This window comes from Anguilla rostrata, chromosome 10 (assembly GCF_018555375.3).
Source record: "Anguilla rostrata isolate EN2019 chromosome 10, ASM1855537v3, whole genome shotgun sequence".
Lineage (NCBI taxonomy): Eukaryota > Metazoa > Chordata > Actinopteri > Anguilliformes > Anguillidae > Anguilla > Anguilla rostrata.
Genome location: NC_057942.1, coordinates 804,209 through 821,686, shown reverse-complemented (window position 1 = coordinate 821,686; position 17,478 = coordinate 804,209). Strand labels below are relative to the sequence as shown.

At 53.6% G+C, this 17,478-nt stretch overlaps 1 protein-coding gene across 1 annotated transcript in view; it reads left to right on the top strand.

The window, feature by feature from the left end:
* Positions 1-17,192, top strand: part of pi4kab (phosphatidylinositol 4-kinase, catalytic, alpha b) — a 35,798-nt gene extending 18,606 nt beyond the window's left edge. The window contains exons 30-56 of the mRNA XM_064297495.1: positions 857-871; positions 1,454-1,546; positions 2,078-2,234; positions 2,702-2,829; positions 3,469-3,627; positions 3,873-4,024; positions 4,447-4,554; positions 5,505-5,632; positions 5,894-6,052; positions 6,532-6,611; positions 6,767-6,966; positions 7,475-7,565; positions 9,327-9,494; positions 9,721-9,744; positions 9,887-10,007; positions 10,164-10,293; positions 12,070-12,140; positions 12,702-12,774; positions 12,920-12,990; positions 13,332-13,465; positions 13,563-13,667; positions 13,830-13,955; positions 14,111-14,231; positions 14,804-14,963; positions 15,141-15,230; positions 15,722-15,805; positions 16,494-17,192. Of these exons, the coding sequence (XP_064153565.1) occupies positions 857-871; positions 1,454-1,546; positions 2,078-2,234; positions 2,702-2,829; positions 3,469-3,627; positions 3,873-4,024; positions 4,447-4,554; positions 5,505-5,632; positions 5,894-6,052; positions 6,532-6,611; positions 6,767-6,966; positions 7,475-7,565; positions 9,327-9,494; positions 9,721-9,744; positions 9,887-10,007; positions 10,164-10,293; positions 12,070-12,140; positions 12,702-12,774; positions 12,920-12,990; positions 13,332-13,465; positions 13,563-13,667; positions 13,830-13,955; positions 14,111-14,231; positions 14,804-14,963; positions 15,141-15,230; positions 15,722-15,805; positions 16,494-16,545 (3,000 nt within the window). The 3' untranslated portion in view covers positions 16,546-17,192. The remainder of the gene's footprint in view (positions 1-856; positions 872-1,453; positions 1,547-2,077; positions 2,235-2,701; positions 2,830-3,468; positions 3,628-3,872; positions 4,025-4,446; positions 4,555-5,504; positions 5,633-5,893; positions 6,053-6,531; positions 6,612-6,766; positions 6,967-7,474; positions 7,566-9,326; positions 9,495-9,720; positions 9,745-9,886; positions 10,008-10,163; positions 10,294-12,069; positions 12,141-12,701; positions 12,775-12,919; positions 12,991-13,331; positions 13,466-13,562; positions 13,668-13,829; positions 13,956-14,110; positions 14,232-14,803; positions 14,964-15,140; positions 15,231-15,721; positions 15,806-16,493) is intronic.
* Positions 17,193-17,478: the final 286 nt, after the last annotated feature.

Below are 17,478 nucleotides of genomic sequence, written 5' to 3'. Positions count from 1 at the left end.
AGTCAAACAGAATCCTCCTCCTCACACTAACGGCTTTCAGAGTCACACGGGCGGGCGGCTGTTATTCCACCAATCACAGCACACGATCGGTGTCCAATCACAGCGCGATCACTAGCCATAGAACGTTTTCTCTGTATTGGCGGACTGTGGGAAAGTGGGAGCTGAAATCCTTTTAAGGGTTTGCTTATTTCCCCCAAATGCTTTCCACTGATTCTGATCTGAAGATTGAAATTTAAATTCGACGTCACACTGGAACAAGCTGAAGGATGAAACCGGATGATGTTTCACTGAAAAATGGTGGAATGTGAAGGAATGGGTGGGTAGAGTGTAGTTGTGGAAGTGGGTAGAGTGGGGTGGGGGTGGGGGGGGGTAGAGTGTAGGGGGTGGGGTTAGAGTGAAACAGACATGATGTCACTGTCAGGGCAAAGTCATGTGACGCTGCTCTGGGGGGGGGGGTGCAGGGTAGAAAAGGGGCTGCTTCTGCCAGTTTTGTTTATGCCATGTCGTGTGTGTGTGTGTGTGTGTGTGTGCATGTGTGTGTGTGTGTGCGTGTGTGCCTGCATGTGAATGTGAGAGAGTGTTTGTCTGTGTGTCTGTGTGCATGGGTGTGTGTGGGTGTGTGTGTGCACCTGTGTGTGAATGTGAGAGAGTGTTTGTGTGTGTGTCTGTGTGCATGGGTGTGTGTGTGCGCGCGCACGCGTGTTCATGTGTGTGTTTGACTGTTGCTTCATCTGCTTGTTTTATGTTCCATCTCCCCGCCCCTCCCATTGTTGACTGGCTGATGACTCTGCTCCTGTCGCCACCCCTCGCCCCGCCCTGCCCCGCCCCGCCCTGCCCTGCCCCGCCCCTCCACCAGGCCGCCTTCCCACAGGTTGGTCTGAAGCAGCCTCACTAGGCTCCGCCCCTCTGCCAGACACCCTCTCCCAGCCTGGGGGGTGACAAATGGGCAGAGCCAATCTTTCAATCAGTTGCCTGTCAGAAATCATGTGTGATCAAAAATGCTCATAGGGACACTCTGGGGTCAGATTTAGTTTGGCTGCGGACTCAGAAATGACTGGAAAGCAGGAAGCGTTACCGTGTGCTTTCAGTGCCTTATGTCCTGTATGCAGAGCCCATGGCTGAAGTGGGAGGTGTTCTAGTTAACAGTGAATTTCAGGGACAACGTTCCACACTGTCCAGTGTATTTCTTAAGTTGCGATCTCTGTATTTCCTAAATTTGATGGCTCTGTACATTTTCCTTGGGCGACAATATCATGTGACCGTTCAGAATATAAATAATTCTACAGGGGAGGACACGCTGTATTAGATGGTGATTTTTGGCTGGGCTGTTAGCCCGTTAGCTCGTTAGCACCTGTGCGCGTCCGGCGAGCAGCGGTAGGGTCGTTGCCAGGGCGGCGTTCTCCGTCGCTAACGTGCTACGGTGCTAACACGGGCGTGTCGGGCTCTCCCGCAGGCCACTCAGCTGACGGAGAGGCCGGCCTGCGTGAAGAAGGACTACTCCAACTTCATGGCCTCCCTGAACCTGCGGAACCGCTACACAGGCGAGGTAAGCACCCCGAGCCCCGCAGGGAGAGCCCTCTACTGCCCCCTACTGTTCGGCTCTATGCGAGCCCCGCAGGGAGAGCCCTCTACTGCCCCCTACTGTTCGGCTTTATGCGAGCCCCGCAGGGAGAGCCCTCTACTGTTCGGCTCTATGCGAGCCCCGCAGGGAGAGCCCTCTACTGCCCCCTACTGTTCGGCTTTATGCGAGCCCCGCAGGGAGAGCCCTCTACTGCCCCCTACTGTTCGGCTTTATGCGAGCCCCGCAGGGAGAGCCCTCTACTGTTCGGCTCTATGCGAGCCCCGCAGGGAGAGCCCTCTACTGCCCCCTACTGTTCGGCTTTATGCGAGCCCCGCAGGGAGAGCCCTCTACTGTTCGGCTCTATGCGAGCCCCGCAGGGAGAGCCCTCTACTGTTCGGCTTTATTTAGAGAATTTGAGAAGTGGAAGTTGAGCAGTGATGTGCAGGCAGTTGTGTGCTGTAAGGTAAGGTGGTGTGTACGTGTGTGTGTACGTGTGTGTGTGTGTGTGTGTGGCAGGTGTCGGGGATGATCCAGTTCGCGGAGGCGACTCAGAGCATGTCGGACCTGAACAGGCTGATGATGCAGCAGATGGACGAGGCCCTGGAGGCGGGGCTTCCTGAGGCCTTCACTCAGGCCATGTTCAGGCTGGCCGCTCTGCTCATCAGCACTAAAGGTACCCGCCCACAAACATGTCCATCACAACGTAGCCCCTCCCACAAACATGTCCATCGCAACATAGCCCCTCCCACAAACATGTCCATCGCAACATAGCCCCTCCCACAAACATGTCCATCACAGCGTAGCCCCGCCCACAAACATGTCCATCACAACGTAGCCCCTCCCACAAACATGTCCATCACAACATAGCCCCTCCCACAAACATGTCCATCACAACGTAGCCCCACCCACAAACATATCTTCACATCATAGCCCCGCCCACAAACATGCCCATCACAACATAGTCCCTCCCACCTTGCCATGGCCCCACCCTCAGCCACGCCCCCCTTGGCATGGCCCTGACTGCAAACACTGTGAAATGACACAGCTGAGGCTGGCATGCCTGTAATATCTCTGTAGTCTAATCCTAGGAGAAGGTTTTTCACATGGTGTGGGTGTGTTCTCTCTCTGCCCCGCCCACAGACTGTGACCCGCTGCTGCTGCACCAGCTGTGCTGGGCGCCGCTGAGGATGTTCACCGAGCTGGGCATGGAGGCCGCCATCGCCTGCTGGGAGTGGTTCCTGGCGGCCCGCAATGGCATGGAAGTCCCGGTACTGCCGCTAACACCGCTAACTCCACACTCAGCACCTCCATCCAATCAGAATACACCGCAAACCCCACACTCTGACCTCCATCCAATCAGGGACAGGATTGGTCAGTGAGTGGGGGGGATGGGATTTGTCAGTGTGTGGGAAGGATAGGATTTGTCAGTGTCTGTGGGAGAGCCTGGATTGGTCAGTATTTGGGTCAGTGACAGTGGGTTCAGTGTTTGGGTCAGTAACTGCAGGGTCTGTGTTTGGGTCAGTAACTCTGGGGTCTGTGTTTGGGTCAGTGACAGTGGGGTCAGTGTTTGGGTCAGTAACTCTGGGGTCTGTGTTTGGGTCAGTGACTCTGGGGTCTGTGTTTGTGTCAGTAACTGCGGGGTCTGTGTTTGGGTCAGTGCTTGGGTCAGTGACGGTGGGGTCAGTATTTGGGTCAGTAACTCTGGGGTCTGTGTTTGGGTCAGTAACTCTGGGGTCTGTGTTTGGGTCAGTAACTGCGGGGTCTGTGTTTGGGTTATTAACTCTGGGGTCTGTGTTTGGGTCAGTAACTCTGGGGTCTGTGTTTGGGTCAGTGACTCTGGGGTCTGTGTTTGGGTCAGTGACGGTGGGGTCAGTGTTTGGGTCAGTAACTCTGGGGTCTGTCGGTAGTTCATGCGGGAGATGGCGGGGGCGTGGCAGATGACGGTGGAGAAGAAGATGGGGCTGTTCTCGGAGGCGAAGGTGGAGGCCGACCCCCTGGCAGCGTCTGAGGAGAGCCAGCCCATGCCCTGCCCCCCCGACGTCACCCCCCACTACATCTGGATCGAGGTGCGTTTCTGACCCAGGTCACGCCTGGGTCAGACCTGGGTCACACCCGGGCCAAATATGTGTCTGAAATACTGGGTGAAAGGAGGGTAAAATGCAAAGTGTGTGTGTGTGCATGCGTGTGTGTGTGTGTCTGCGTGTGTGGGTGTGTCTGTGTGTGTGTGTGTGGTGTGTGTGTGTGTGTGTGTGTGTGTGTGTGTGTGTGTGTGTGTGTGTGTGTGTGTGACTCACTCCCGGATCTCCTGCAGTTCCTGGTGCAGCGCTTTGAGATCGCTAAGTACTGCAGTGCGGACCAGGTGGAGGTGTTCGCCAGCCTCCTGCAGAGGTCGCTGCCTCTCACTGTGGGCGGGCCCAAGAGCTGCCTCAACCGCCACGTGGCCGCCATCGGACCTCGCTTCAGGTACAGCACATCTGTCATTTACCTCACTCCTGGTACAGCATACACCTGGCCTCAGGTACAGCACATCTGTCATTTACCTCACTCCTGGTACAGCATACACCTGGCCTCAGGTACAGCACGTCTTTCATCTAAACCTCACTCGTGGTACAGCATACACCTGGCCTCAGGTACAGCAAACCCCCTTTACTTTACCTTTACAGTCAGGGGCTGAGTGTTTGTCAGAGCAGCTATTGTCTTTTACAAGGTGTTTGTTAATAAAGCTGAATATTTACTGAATATTCATCTTTATTAACATTTATTCATCTGGGCATTGAACCTGCAGCCTCTGAGGTACAGCCCAGTTCCCTACACAGCGCTGATGTACTTTTCAAACAGAACCTGAAAAAAAAAAGGGAACTGAGGTCATTATTGCCCCCCGCCAGGCTGCTGACGCTGGGCCTGGCTCTGCTCCACTCTGACGTACTGACCAACTCCACCATCCGCAACGTCCTGAGGGAGAAGATCTACTCCACCGCCTTCGACTACTTCAGGTGCGTATGCACCCTCAACGCTGTACCAAACCCTACCTCTAATCCCTAACCCCAACCCTAACCCTCACCGCTGTACCTAACCCTAACCCTAACCCTAACCCTAACTACACACGCTTTACCACCATCTCTGCCTCCAGGTGTCATTCTTTGTTCAGCTGTTTCCGCTGCCAGTGATGTGTTCAGAACTGTGTTAAGCTGAAATACTGGAGTCAGGAGTGTCAGACTGTTAGAGTGGAGCACCAGCTGGCATTAAAACTCGAGCCAGGTGTGCTGTGTGTGTGTGTCCACTAGAGGGCAGCCTCCAGCCGTCAGTGGGCCTGTGATCCACACAGCATGCCTGTGATCCACACAGCAGGCCTGTGATCCACACAGCAGGTCTGTGATCCACACAGCAGGCCTGTGATCCACCCAGCAGGCCTGTGATCCACACAGCAGGCCTGTGATCCACACAGCAGGCCTGTGATCCACCCAGCAGGCCTGTGATCCACCCAGCAGGCCTGTGATCCACACAGCAGGTCTGTGATCCACACAGCATGCCTGTGATCCACACAGCAGGCCTGTGATCCACACAGCAGGCCTGTGATCCACACAGCATGCCTGTGATCCACACAGCAGGCCTGTGATCCACCCAGCAGGCCTGTGATCCACACAGCAGGCCTGTGATCCACACAGCAGGCCTGTGATCCACACAGCAGGTCTGTGATCCACACAGCAGGTCTGTGTCTCCTGTGCCTGTCTGTCCGTTAAACAGCCGGACGCCAGCGCTGGTCACTCAGGGGCCCTCAGCAGAGTGCGGCTGCTCTGGGGCACTGAGCCCCTCCTGACGGACGTGGGTGGGTGGGCGGCACAGGGTGGGGGCGCAGTGCTGGACACCCTCTGGCCTGTAGGCGAGCCTCGACTGGTTGGCTGTGCTGTGTTTACTGACTTACTGGCTTGTTTTCTCTCTCCAGCGTTTCGCCGAAGTTCCCCACGCAGGGAGAGAAGCGCGTCCGTGAGGACATCAGCATCATGATCAAGTTCTACGCCAGCATGCTGTCCGACAAGAAGTACCTGACCGCCAACCAGCTGGTGCCGCCAGGTCAGCCTGGCGCAAGCCCTGACCCCATGCCCCACCCCCCTGTCACGCCTCGCCCCCCCTGCCCGACCCCCCCCTTCTGGTCAGGTCATACCAGAATAAAGCAGTTGTCATGGTGTCACTGCTGACTGTAACTTGGTTTAATTATTGCCTGATCTAGTGTCTCCACATAGTAGCTCACAAACATTCCCGTAATAGCCAAACCTGTCCCTCCCAAAAAGATATAAAAATATTGATATTTAATATTGATATTGATGTTTGCAGACACCCAGGACCTGTCGGTGAACAGCCTGTCGGTGATGAGCGGGACGGACCCGCGGAACAGCATGGACGTAGCAGTGGGGTCCCGGCAGCAGAGCGGCCAGGGCTGGATCAACACTTACCCCCTGTCCAGCGGCGTCAGCACCATCTCCAAAAAATCAGGTGACTATACCCCCTGTCCAGCGGCATGTCCACCATCTCCAAAAAATCAGGTGACTGTACCCCCTGTCCAGCGGCATGTCCACCATCTCCAAAAAATCAGGTGACTATACCCCCTGTCCAGCGGCATGTCCACCATCTCCAAAAAATCAGGTGACTATACCCCCTGTCCAGCGGCATGTCCACCATCTCCAAAAAATCAGGTGACTATACCCCCTGTCCAGCGGCATGTCCGCCATCTCCAAAAAATCAGGTGGCTGTAGCGTGCCTGGTCTCCAGGGCGACGGCGGCGCTGTGACGGACGACGTGCATGCTGCTGGAGAGAGTTCACACCCTAACGACTGCAGCCACAGCCTGTTGGGCGGCAGTATTTACCCTCTAACTGTGGGACACTTTGTGTTTTTATCAGTCTTTTCAAATCTGAGCGTCTGTTTGAGATGTGTAATGAAATATGTCTGACGTTCCTGCCGTTTTCCCCCCAGGGCTGTCTAAGAAGAGTAACAGAGGCACTCAGCTGCACAAGTACTACATGAAGCGCCGGACTCTGCTGCTCGCCCTGCTGGTGAGACTGCGTCATTACACTTCAACTGCTGCTTCACAACCATCTGAAGCCCTGCACAGCCTTTAAGCACCTTTTAAACTTCCTGCACAACACTGACAGTGTGGAACCATGTGGTCATCACGCTCTCCTCCCCCCCCCCCCGGTGTTTTCGGCAGGCCAGCGAGATCGAGCGTCTGACCACCTGGTACAACCCACTGTCCACCCAAGAGCTGTCGGTGCCCACCGAGCAGTCCGTGGAGACCAGCATCGCCAACTGGAGGTCCAAGTACATCAACCTGAGCGAGAAGCAGTGGAAGGACCACGTCAACCTGGCCTGGAGCATCTCACCGTACCTGGCCCTGCAGCTGCCTGCGAGGTACACACGCACGCACGCACGCACACACGCACACACACATGCACACACACACACACACACACCTACACACACCTACACCCCCCCCCACATTCCCAGCCTGGAGCACCCCCCTTATGTGGCCCTGCAGCTATCTGCGCGGTACACTCTCCCTCCCTGCAGTACCAGCCTCCGCATGACAGGGGGCGCCAGCACCGTCTGCACTGCTCCCAGTAAATGTCGTAAACTAGGGGTGCCAAACTCCAGCCTTGTAGGGCTGCGGCTCCTGCGGGCTTTTGTGGTTTCCTGTCAATCAGCAGCCAATTAAGAACAAGGTGTGTGGATTTTATTTGGCCAATCAATGACTTAAATGAATTGCTCATGCTGAAATGCACTGAAAACCAGCAGGCGCTGTGGCCCTCCAGGACTGGAGTTAAACCTGCAGGCACGATTAAAAACAGCTTGTTTAGCTATGGGGAAATACAGGTTGGCTAATTGATGACTGATTGATTGATTGCCCTTCCTGTCGCAGGTTTAAGAACGCAGAGGCCATTGTGACGGAGGTGACGCGCCTGGTTCGGCTGGACCCGGGCGCGGTTTGCGACGTCCCAGAGGCGGTGAAGGTGAGAGACCTGTGCGTCACACACACACACGCACACACACACCTGCACGTCACACACACACACACACACACACACACACACACCTGTGCATCACACACACACCTGCACGTACACACACACACACACCTGTGCATCACACACACACCTGCACGTCACACACACCTTTATGCCTGAACCCACAAGCAGAATCAGTGAAGTGCAGCTGCACCTTAAATCTGGCCTGGCTGTGGGTTCACCAGGCTGCACCCTGAACACCTGAGTGCCGCCATTAATGGAGAATTGGCACATTCGTAGTGCAGCTGTTTGTTATGGTATCATTGTCCGAGGTTTGTGTGTGTACACTAATGAAGCTGTTGCTAGGGTAGATCAGATCTTTTTAAAAAATTTTTTTACTAAAGATAATGGCAATCTGAACTGGAAATAATGAACTGCAAATGCAAATTCGGTGCTGCTTGTTCCAAAATCTGAAACCTTTTTGGGGGGGGGGTTGTTTTCCTGCCCTTCTTCCGTGCGTGCGGCTGTCCGGCTCTATGCCCCCCCCCCGCCCCCCGCTCTCTCTGGGGGGGCGGGTGTTGTTGAAGCGCTCTCCTGTTTTGCTCTGCGTCAGGCTCTTACCTGCCATCAGTGCGGTTTATTTCCACCTGGTTTAGCTCCGCTAATGAGCACTCACCTGTCTGGCCGAGGCAGAGAGGGAGAGCCGTCCTGCTCACCTGTGCCTGTTTCAGCCTGTTTGTGAGGAAAACGCAGCAGAGCCAGAATGGCTCCCTGGGCACCCCTAATGCCATGCCCAATGCATATGAGCTATGGGAGAGCCAACAGAGCCGGAATGGCTCCCTGGGAGCCCCTAACGCCAGGCCCAGTGCAGGCGAGCTATGGGACAGACAGCAGAGCCAGAATGGCTCCCTGGGCGCCCCTAACGCCAGGCCCAATGCAGGCGAGCTATGGGACAGACAGCAGAGCCGGATTGGCTCCTGGGACTCCCTGTTCTAGCGCTCACTGACAGGCCCCGCCGTGGTGCAGCCAGCCGAAAGCTAATCGCTGAAATGCGCCGGAGTCTGCTAATAGTCCCGCTGTCACAGGAACGTCAGAGCCCGTTTCTCCCGGCTGAAACGCCTGCTGGCTTTCTCCTCTCTCTGCCCAACACTGTAATTTAGTATCACCACCATTATTCAGTTCTCCTTTTTAAGATCATTTTTTAACGTGATTATACATTAAAAATAAAGTCTGTACCTGCCTGTGAGTGGGAGACGTGTCCTTGTTTAATGCAGTGCGTTCTGGGACGAGCGTTAGTGGAAATGTTTACTGCTCGTTAACTAATTGGGCTCGTTATGCTGCGCGTAATTGGCTGGAGCAGGACTGTTTGTAAGCACACAGCAGACCCTGCGGGGGACGAGTTTGACACCCCTGTTCTGATGGGATGTTTGTCTCTGAACTTTACAGGAAGGAGAGTCAGCTGCTTCCTGTCAGGATAATGTGTGTGAAACACTGAAGCATTTCTGACATGGTGGTGTTATCCATGTGAGAGTCTTTCAGACGCTGGGGAAAGTTTATCAGAGCACTCTGGGGTCCCACAGTGGTCCAGGGTAAACAGAAATGTGTTATTGCGGTCTGTGTCTCAGAGTGCACTAGCAGGCATGTTTGGGGTGTGAATCTCTGACGTGAAGTGTGTGGACTGGAGAGGGAATGAGGTTGTGTTTGTCCGTGTGGTCTGAGCGGGAGTAAGGTTGTGTTTGTCCTTCTGTCTCTGTGTTCTGTGCGCAGTTCCTGGTCACCTGGCACACCATCGACGCCGACTCCCCAGAGCTGAGCCACATCCTGTGCTGGGCGCCGGCTGACCCCCCCACGGGCCTGTCCTACTTCTCCAGCCTGTACCCCCCCCACCCGCTCACCGCCCAGTACGGCGTCAAAGTGCTGCGCTCCTTCCCCCCCGTACGTACCGCCCCCCGACTCTACACATGCAGGCCTGAACTCTGACCTCTCAACTGTTCAGATCTGACCTCTGAACTATGCAGGCCTGAACTCTGACCTCTGCAGTTCTGAACTCTGACCTCTGCAGTTCTGAACTCTGAACTATACAGGTCTGAACTCTGAGTAGAGGTACTGGTCTGTCTGTCTGTCTGTCTGTCATTTACTGATATTTATTCTTTTTTCCCAGGATGCCATTTTATTCTACATTCCTGTCCTCAGTTGTTCAAGCATTCGGTTGCAAGGTGAGATTCCGTTTCTCACATGTTTGTAGATGGGCTATGTAGTGTCCTGTCTCTCCATTGGTTGCTGTAGATTGACTATGTAGTGTCCTGTTTCTCCATTGGTTGCTGTAGATGGGCTATGTGAGAGAGTACATCCTCTGGGCTGCCCAGACCTCCCAGCTCCTGGCCCACCAGTTCATCTGGAACATGAAGACCAACATCTACCTGGACGAGGAGGGACACCAGAAAGACCGTGAGTCTGCAGACCCTAACCCCACGCAGATGCGTTTCGCTTTCGTATGATGTGCTCTCTCCTCGTCCGGGCGATGGATTGCTCTGTGTGTATAGCGCCCTGCTGTGCTGGTTGTGTGTGTATAGCGCCCTGCTGAGCTGGTTGTGTTCTCTCTAGCTGATATCGGGGAGCTGCTGGAGCAGATGGTGGTGGAGATCACCGGCTCTCTCTCCGGTCCCGCCAAGGACTTCTACCAGCGCGAGTTTGACTTCTTCAACAAGATCACCAACGTCTCCGCCATTATCAAGTACGGGCTTGCCTGTAACCCCATTACTCCTAAAAATAAAGGCCCAGATGGGTGATTCCTCTCCCCACCTGCAGCTCTGCTGTGTAGTTGGCCTTCCGCACACAGCAGGGCTGCAGTGATCTGGCCCGTGTGTCAGAATGCTTCTGTTAGCCTGTGCTGTGCTGAAACTGCGCTGGCTGGCTGTGCGTCTCTCTGGATCGTGGTTGCTGAGGTATTTATGGCTGCGGTGTGGGCCTGGAGCAGGTCTGTGTGGAGCGCGCCAGCGACACAGTCTCCTCCTGCCCAGCGATGCCAGGCCACCTGGGAGCTGCAGCACCTGACCCTAACCCTAACCCTATTCAGCAAATACACCTGCAGCACCTGACCCTAACCCTAACCCTATTCAGCAAATACACCTGCAGCACCTAACCCTAACCCTATTCAGCAAATACACCTGCAGCACCTGACCCTAACCCTAACCCTATTCAGCAAATACACCTGCAGCACCTAACCCTAACCCTAACCCTATTCAGCAAATACACCTGCAGCACCTGACCCTAACCCTAACCCTATTCAGCAAATACACCTGCAGCACCTAACCCTAACCCTATTCAGCAAATACACCTGCAGCACCTAACCCTAACCCTATTCAGCAAATACACCTGCAGCACCTAACCCTAACCCTATTCAGCAAATACACCTGCAGCACCTAACCCTAACCCTAACCCTATTCAGCAAATACACCTGCAGTACTTAACCCTAACCCTAACCCTATTCAGCAAATACACCTGCAGTACTTAACCCTAACCCTAACCCTATTCAGCAAATACACCTGCAGTCGACCTGATAAAGTCTAAACCTAAACCGCTCTGTTTGTCAGCAATAACTTTAAGCTGTCTACCAACTTACCTTCATGACCTTCGCAAAACCACGCATCACTACCCTATCCTAACCTTATTTAAAGAAATACACTCAGCTGGACCTGTGTGGCCGTAAGCGTGAACCTGCAGATGGGTCCCTTGTGTCTTCAGTGTGGGTCCTAGTTCTTCTGTCTCAGTGAGGTCTCTCATTATTTTGAATCTTTTTTAAAAGAGCCTGTGTCCTCATGAACCAACTTATGAGGGCCTTCATCTGATCTCTCATGGAGACCATGCGCATTCCTTCTGACCCTCATGTTATCCTTCAGTGTGGTGTGAGTAGTGATATGTATTGAATCAGACATCCTGGATGGTGCTTGGCCGTGGCTGTAAGTCCCTGTGGTCTCTCCTCAGCAGGGCCGGGGACTGGGATCCCTGTGCAGGACAGGCTGAGGGGGGTGATGAGACTGACTGTGACAGGACCCATTAAGGCTGAGGATGGCACTCTTCAATGCCCCCCCCCTTCTCACCCCTGGGGGGGCAATTACAGCACCACCTGCCTCATTACATCAGTAATCCTGGGTGATTACAGACAGCTGGGTGGAAAAGATGACAAAAGCAGGATGAGACTCTGGAGCTGCCCCCCACACCCCCCCCCCCCAACCACACTGTTCTCTGGGTCCGTGCTGCTGGTGCTGCCCCAGCTCTATTCCTTCTTTCTGTGTCCAAACAGCCCCATATGTTCTGTGTGCCTTGATGTTGCCTTAAACTCATAAACTGAAGCAGTGACCAACTGTTCAGACGTAATATGCATGTGTTGTACAAATCCCTGCATACGCGCGTGCGCACACACACTCACACTCACACACACACTCTCTCTCACACACACACACACACACACACACCTGGGCGTGTCTCTGAGCTTGCTCTTGTTTTCCAGGCCGGTGCCGAAGGGGGATGAGAGGAAGAGGGCCTGTCTGAAAGCACTGGCTGATATTAAAGTGCAGCCAGGTGAGTGAACACCCTTACTCACCTGTATGACCACATTCACCTCTCAGATACAGTCACTTACCTACCTGTGTGACCACATTCACCTCTCAGATACAGTCACTTACCCACCTGTATGACCACATTCACCTCTCAGATACAGTCACTTACCCACCTGTATGACCACATTCACCTCTCAGATACAGTCACTTACCTACAGTCACTTACCTACCTGTATGACCACATTCACCTCTCAGATACAGTCACTTACCTACCTGTATGACCACATTCACCTCTCAGATACAGTCACTTACCTACCTGTGAGACCATTCACCTTTCAGACGTCTTACACCTGATTGTAAACATTCACCTCTCAGAGGTTTAACACTTACTATTGTGCAGCCATGTTCACCTCTTGCAGGGTGTTAAATTAGTGATTGTAAATACATGTTACTCTTGCAGGGTGTTAAATTGGTGATTGTAAGTACATGTTACTCTTGCAGGGTGTTAAATTGGTGATTGTAAGTACATGTTACTCTTGCAGGGTGTTAAATTGGTGATTGTAAGTACATGTTACTCTCGCAGGGTGTTACCTGCCCAGTAACCCGGAGGCCATTGTACTGGATATAGACTACAAGTCCGGGACGCCAATGCAGAGGTGAGACCACCTGTCTTATGAGTTAGAATGTTCTTTTGTGTGTGTGTGTGTGTGCATGTGCATGCCTGTGTGCACACGTGTGTGTGTGTGTGTGTGTGTGCGTGTGTGTGCACGTGTGTTCCTTACGTATTGCTTACCTATACAGTGCTGCCAAAGCCCCTTACCTGGCCAAGTTCAAGGTGAAGCGCTGTGGAGTGAGTGAGCTGGAGAAAGAGGGTGAGTACAGGTGTGCTTCAGCCAGAACACACGCCTACATTCACCTGCACAGCCTCACCGGCACTGCTTCACCTGCACAGCCTCACCTGCACTGCTTCACCTGCACAGCCTCACCTGCACAGCCTCACCTGCACTGCTTCACCTGCACAGCCTCACCTGCTCTGCTTCACCTGCACAGCCTCACCTGCACTGCTTCACCTGCACAGCCTCACCTGCACTGCTTCACCTGCACAGCCTCACCTGCACTGCTTCACCTGCACATCTTTACCTGCACAATTACGCTCCAGTTTTTCAACTCTGCCTAACCCCCCCCCCCCTTCTCTGCCTAACCCCCCCCTCAGGACTCAGCTGTCGCTCGGACTCGGTGGACGAGGGGGAGGAGGGGGAGGAGGACAAGGGGGAGGATGAGAAGGCTGCGTTGCGTCGGGTGTGCTGGCAGGCGGCCATCTTCAAGGTCGGGGACGACTGCAGACAGGTAGGTGCCCCCCCCCCTTTCCTCCCCCCTCGTACACTGCGTGAGTATTCTGCTGTTTCCATGTTGACCCCGTGCTCTCCTGATGTCCCCTGTGCAGGACATGCTGGCGCTGCAGATCATTGGCCTGTTTAAGAACATCTTCCAGCTGGTGGGGCTGGACCTGTTTGTGTTCCCCTACAGAGTGGTTGCCACGGCGCCTGGGGTGAGAGTTACCGCTTCGTTTCGGGAGGGGCGTACGTCACCCAGTAAAAAAATCACTTCTGCACACCGCATGACATCTTTCTGTATCTTTCTGTCCGTGTGAAGCTTGTTTAAGCTTGTTTAAGTCCTTTAAGCTTTTTTTCTGGAACGTTCCGTGCCTCAGTGCGGCGTCATCGAGTGCATCCCGGACTGCAAGTCCCGCGACCAGCTGGGGCGGCAGACGGACTTCGGGATGTACGACTACTTCAGGAACCAGTATGGCGACGAGTCCACGCTGGCCTTCCAGAAGGTGAGTAATAGTGTGTGTGTGTGTGTGTAGGTGTGTGTGCGGAACGGCATGTGTGTGTGTGTGTAGGTGTTTGTGTGTATGTTTGTGTGAAACGGCGTGTGTGTGTGTGTGTGTAGGTGTGTACGTAACTCTGTCTCTCTCTCTCTCTCTCTCAGGCTCGGTATAACTTTATCCGCAGTATGGCGGCCTACAGCCTGCTGCTCTTCCTGCTGCAGATCAAAGATCGGCACAATGGCAACATCATGCTGGACAGCAAGGGTCACCTCATCCACATCGGTCAGTAACTCTGCCCCTGCCCCGCCCCTGCCCCACCCCGCCCCTGCCCCACCCCTCATCCACATCAGTCAGTAACCCCCCCCACCCCGCCCTGCCACGCCTCCTCAGCCCCACCCCTGTCCGGCCCCCCACCCCCCATCCACGGCTGTCAGTCGCCCTCCCACCCAGCCCAGCTCCTCTCCTCTTGGCCCCCATCCTGCCCTGCACTGATCCTCAGTGCTCTCAGTACCCCCCCCCCCCCCCCTGCCGTGTCACACCTGTTCCGCGGGGCGTTAATCCTCGCAGGCAGAAGGTGTGAAACCAGCGGCATGCTGGGAACACGGAATGGATTTACACCTCCATGGAGCTTTGCTCTGCCCCAAACTCCTCCCCCAGCCGCTAAATTTACACCCCCCCGTGGAGAGCACCACAGATTTCGGGTTCACGTTTGAGAGCCGTGCTGCCATTGGAAGATTTCGGGTTCATGTTTGAGAGCTGTGCTGTCATTGGCAGATTTTGGGTTCATGTTTGAGAGCTGTGCTGTCATTGGCAGATTTCGGGTTCATGTTTGAGAGCTGTGCTGTCATTGGCAGATTTTGGGTTCATGTTTGAGAGCTCCCCCGGGGGGAACTTGGGCTGGGAACCGGACATCAAGCTGACGGACGAGATGGTGATGATCATGGGCGGGAAGATGGAGGCCACACCCTTCAAGTGGTTCATGGAGATGTGTGTGCGGGGTTACCTGGCAGTCAGGTGAGTCCATGGAGGTGTGTGGGCGGGGTTACCTGGCGGTCAGGTGAGTCCATGGAGGTGTGTGGGCGGGGTTACCTGGCGGTCAGGTGAGTCCATGGAGATGTGTGGGCGTGGTTACCTGTAGCACTGTAAGTGATGTTTATTATCTGTTCTCTCTGTGGCTCCGCCCCTCCACAGGCCCTACATGGATGCTGTGGTTTCCCTGGTAACGCTGATGCTGGACACTGGGTTGCCGTGCTTTCGTGGCCAGACCATAAAGCTGCTGAAGTGAGTGATGCCCGTCAGTCACATGGCCACGCCCCTCTTCCTGCCGCAGAGGTCCTGTTGGACAGCACTGCTGGGTGGGATGTCTTTAGTATGTAGTGGGATGCTGAGTGCCTGTCAGTCCTGGTCTGCGTCATATCTAATTACACTGCAGCGCTGGGATCTGATCTGACAGGCTGAAGACTGACGTGTTTCCCGCTACAGGCAGAGCTTTAACCCCAGTCTGCTCTGAGCTTTAAACCCAGTCTGATCTGAGCTTTAACCCCAGTCTGCTCTGAGCTTTAACCCCAGTCTGCTCTGAGCTTTAACCCCAGTCTGATCTGAGCTTTAACCCCAGTCTGCTCTGAGCTTTAACCCCAGTCTGCTCTGAGCTTTAACCCCAGTCTGCTCTGAGCTTTAACCCCAGTCTGCTCTGAGCTTTAACCCCAGTCTGCTCTGAGCTTTAACCCCAGTCTGCTCTGACAGGCTGAAGACTGACGTGTTTCCCGTTACAGGCAGAGGTTCAACCCCAGTCTGAGTGAGAAAGAGGCGGCGGCCTTCATCATCAAAGTCATCCAGAGCTGTTTCCTCAGCAGCAGGTGAGCTTCCACCATCCCCTACTTTACTGCTACACCTGTACAGGTGATAACTGCACCTCTACAGGTGATAACTGCACCCGTACAGGTGATAGCTGCACCTCTACAGGTGATAACTGCACCCGTGCAGGTGATAACTGCACCTGTACAGGTGATAACTGCACATATAGAGGTGATAACTACACCTCTGCATCAATTAAAGAGCATATTTTAAGCCATAATGCAGCCTTACAAATAAACAGGCACCCCTGATGTTTTTACACATTTTTTCCGCTGAATTGGAATTTCACTGGAAGTGTGAGGAACTGGAATTTTTGGCCGTTGCCCGGGAGGATGAAACGTGTCTGAATCGGTCTGTGAACGGAGACGGCAGGGCAGTGTGGTTTCTGGCATTCGGTTTTACGGCTGAGGTCTACGCAGGTCTGCGTCAGGTCTACGCAGGTCTACGCAGGTCTGCGTCAGGTATGCGCAGGTCTGTGTCAGGCCTGCGCAGGTCTGCGTGAGGTCTGCGCAGGTCTGCGTCAGGTCTGCGTCAGGTCTGTGTCAGGTATGCGCAGGTATGCGCAGGTCTGCAGTCTGAAGGGAAGAGCTCAGATGTGGGCTCCGCTCTTTAAAAGCGTATCTTTGCAGTACAGTTCTGCTGTGCTGTCAGAGGAGTAAATATCTGATCTCTCTTTCTGTTCTCTTTCAGGAGTAAAACCTACGACATGATTCAGTACTACCAGAACCAGATCCCCTACTGAAGGTGACCCCCCCCTCCCCCCACACCACCAGCAGGCCACCCCCCCCCCCCCCCTCTGCTTCATCCTCGTTCTGAGATCGTAGCTGTTACACGTCTCACTAGAATCTGCAATTATGTGCACTTTAACTCCACCAGCTGTGTTCTCAAATCAGTGTGCATGTCTTGTGAATGGGCATTCCAGAGGACCGTCTCTCAGAAAAAATAATAATAATAACAATAATAATTATTCATTTTGTGTCTTTGCCAACGTTAGCATTCTGGAACTCTGATTTCTGTTTTGGAGAAAAATAGTATAGGATTTGATTGTGCTTTGAAAGTGCTGAATTGGCTGTAGTTATTGTTATTTTAAAGCGTTGCCTTTTCTGCCCGTGGCCTTGACCGTGCGCTTCAGAGTACCGCTAGTGTCCACAACGTTCCGGAACCCTCCGCTCCGTGGCGTGGGGTTCCGTGAGCTCATTTCCCGTGAATACGTGCACTTCGACCGATCCGGTGTAAGGAGTGTTACACTTTTTATGCGTGTGTGTTAACGTGATTATGACACAAGACTGAATCTGATTTTGTATTTCCTGTCTCCTGTTTGGAATTCACATGTCATGAAGTATATTTAATATAATGAAGATCTTAAATAAAGAGTTAAATTAAAACGCCTGTTGTCTCTTCGCAATTTTAGATTGAAACTAGTATTCTCCACATGCCTACCGTATGCAGACTTCATGGAGTACAAATTTAAAATGTAGTATTTTTAAATAGAAATGGTATTTTTTATGTTTACTATTTCTATACTTTTTAAAATTTGTCAACCTGTGGATGGAACTCTAACTGTGTATGGTGTTCATGTCGGGGACTGAAGCTAACTGTGTTGCAGCTGCGCCTGTAGGACAGCAGGTGGCGCACAGACTTTTCTGAGATGGGCAAAGCAGTTGACCAAATGTGT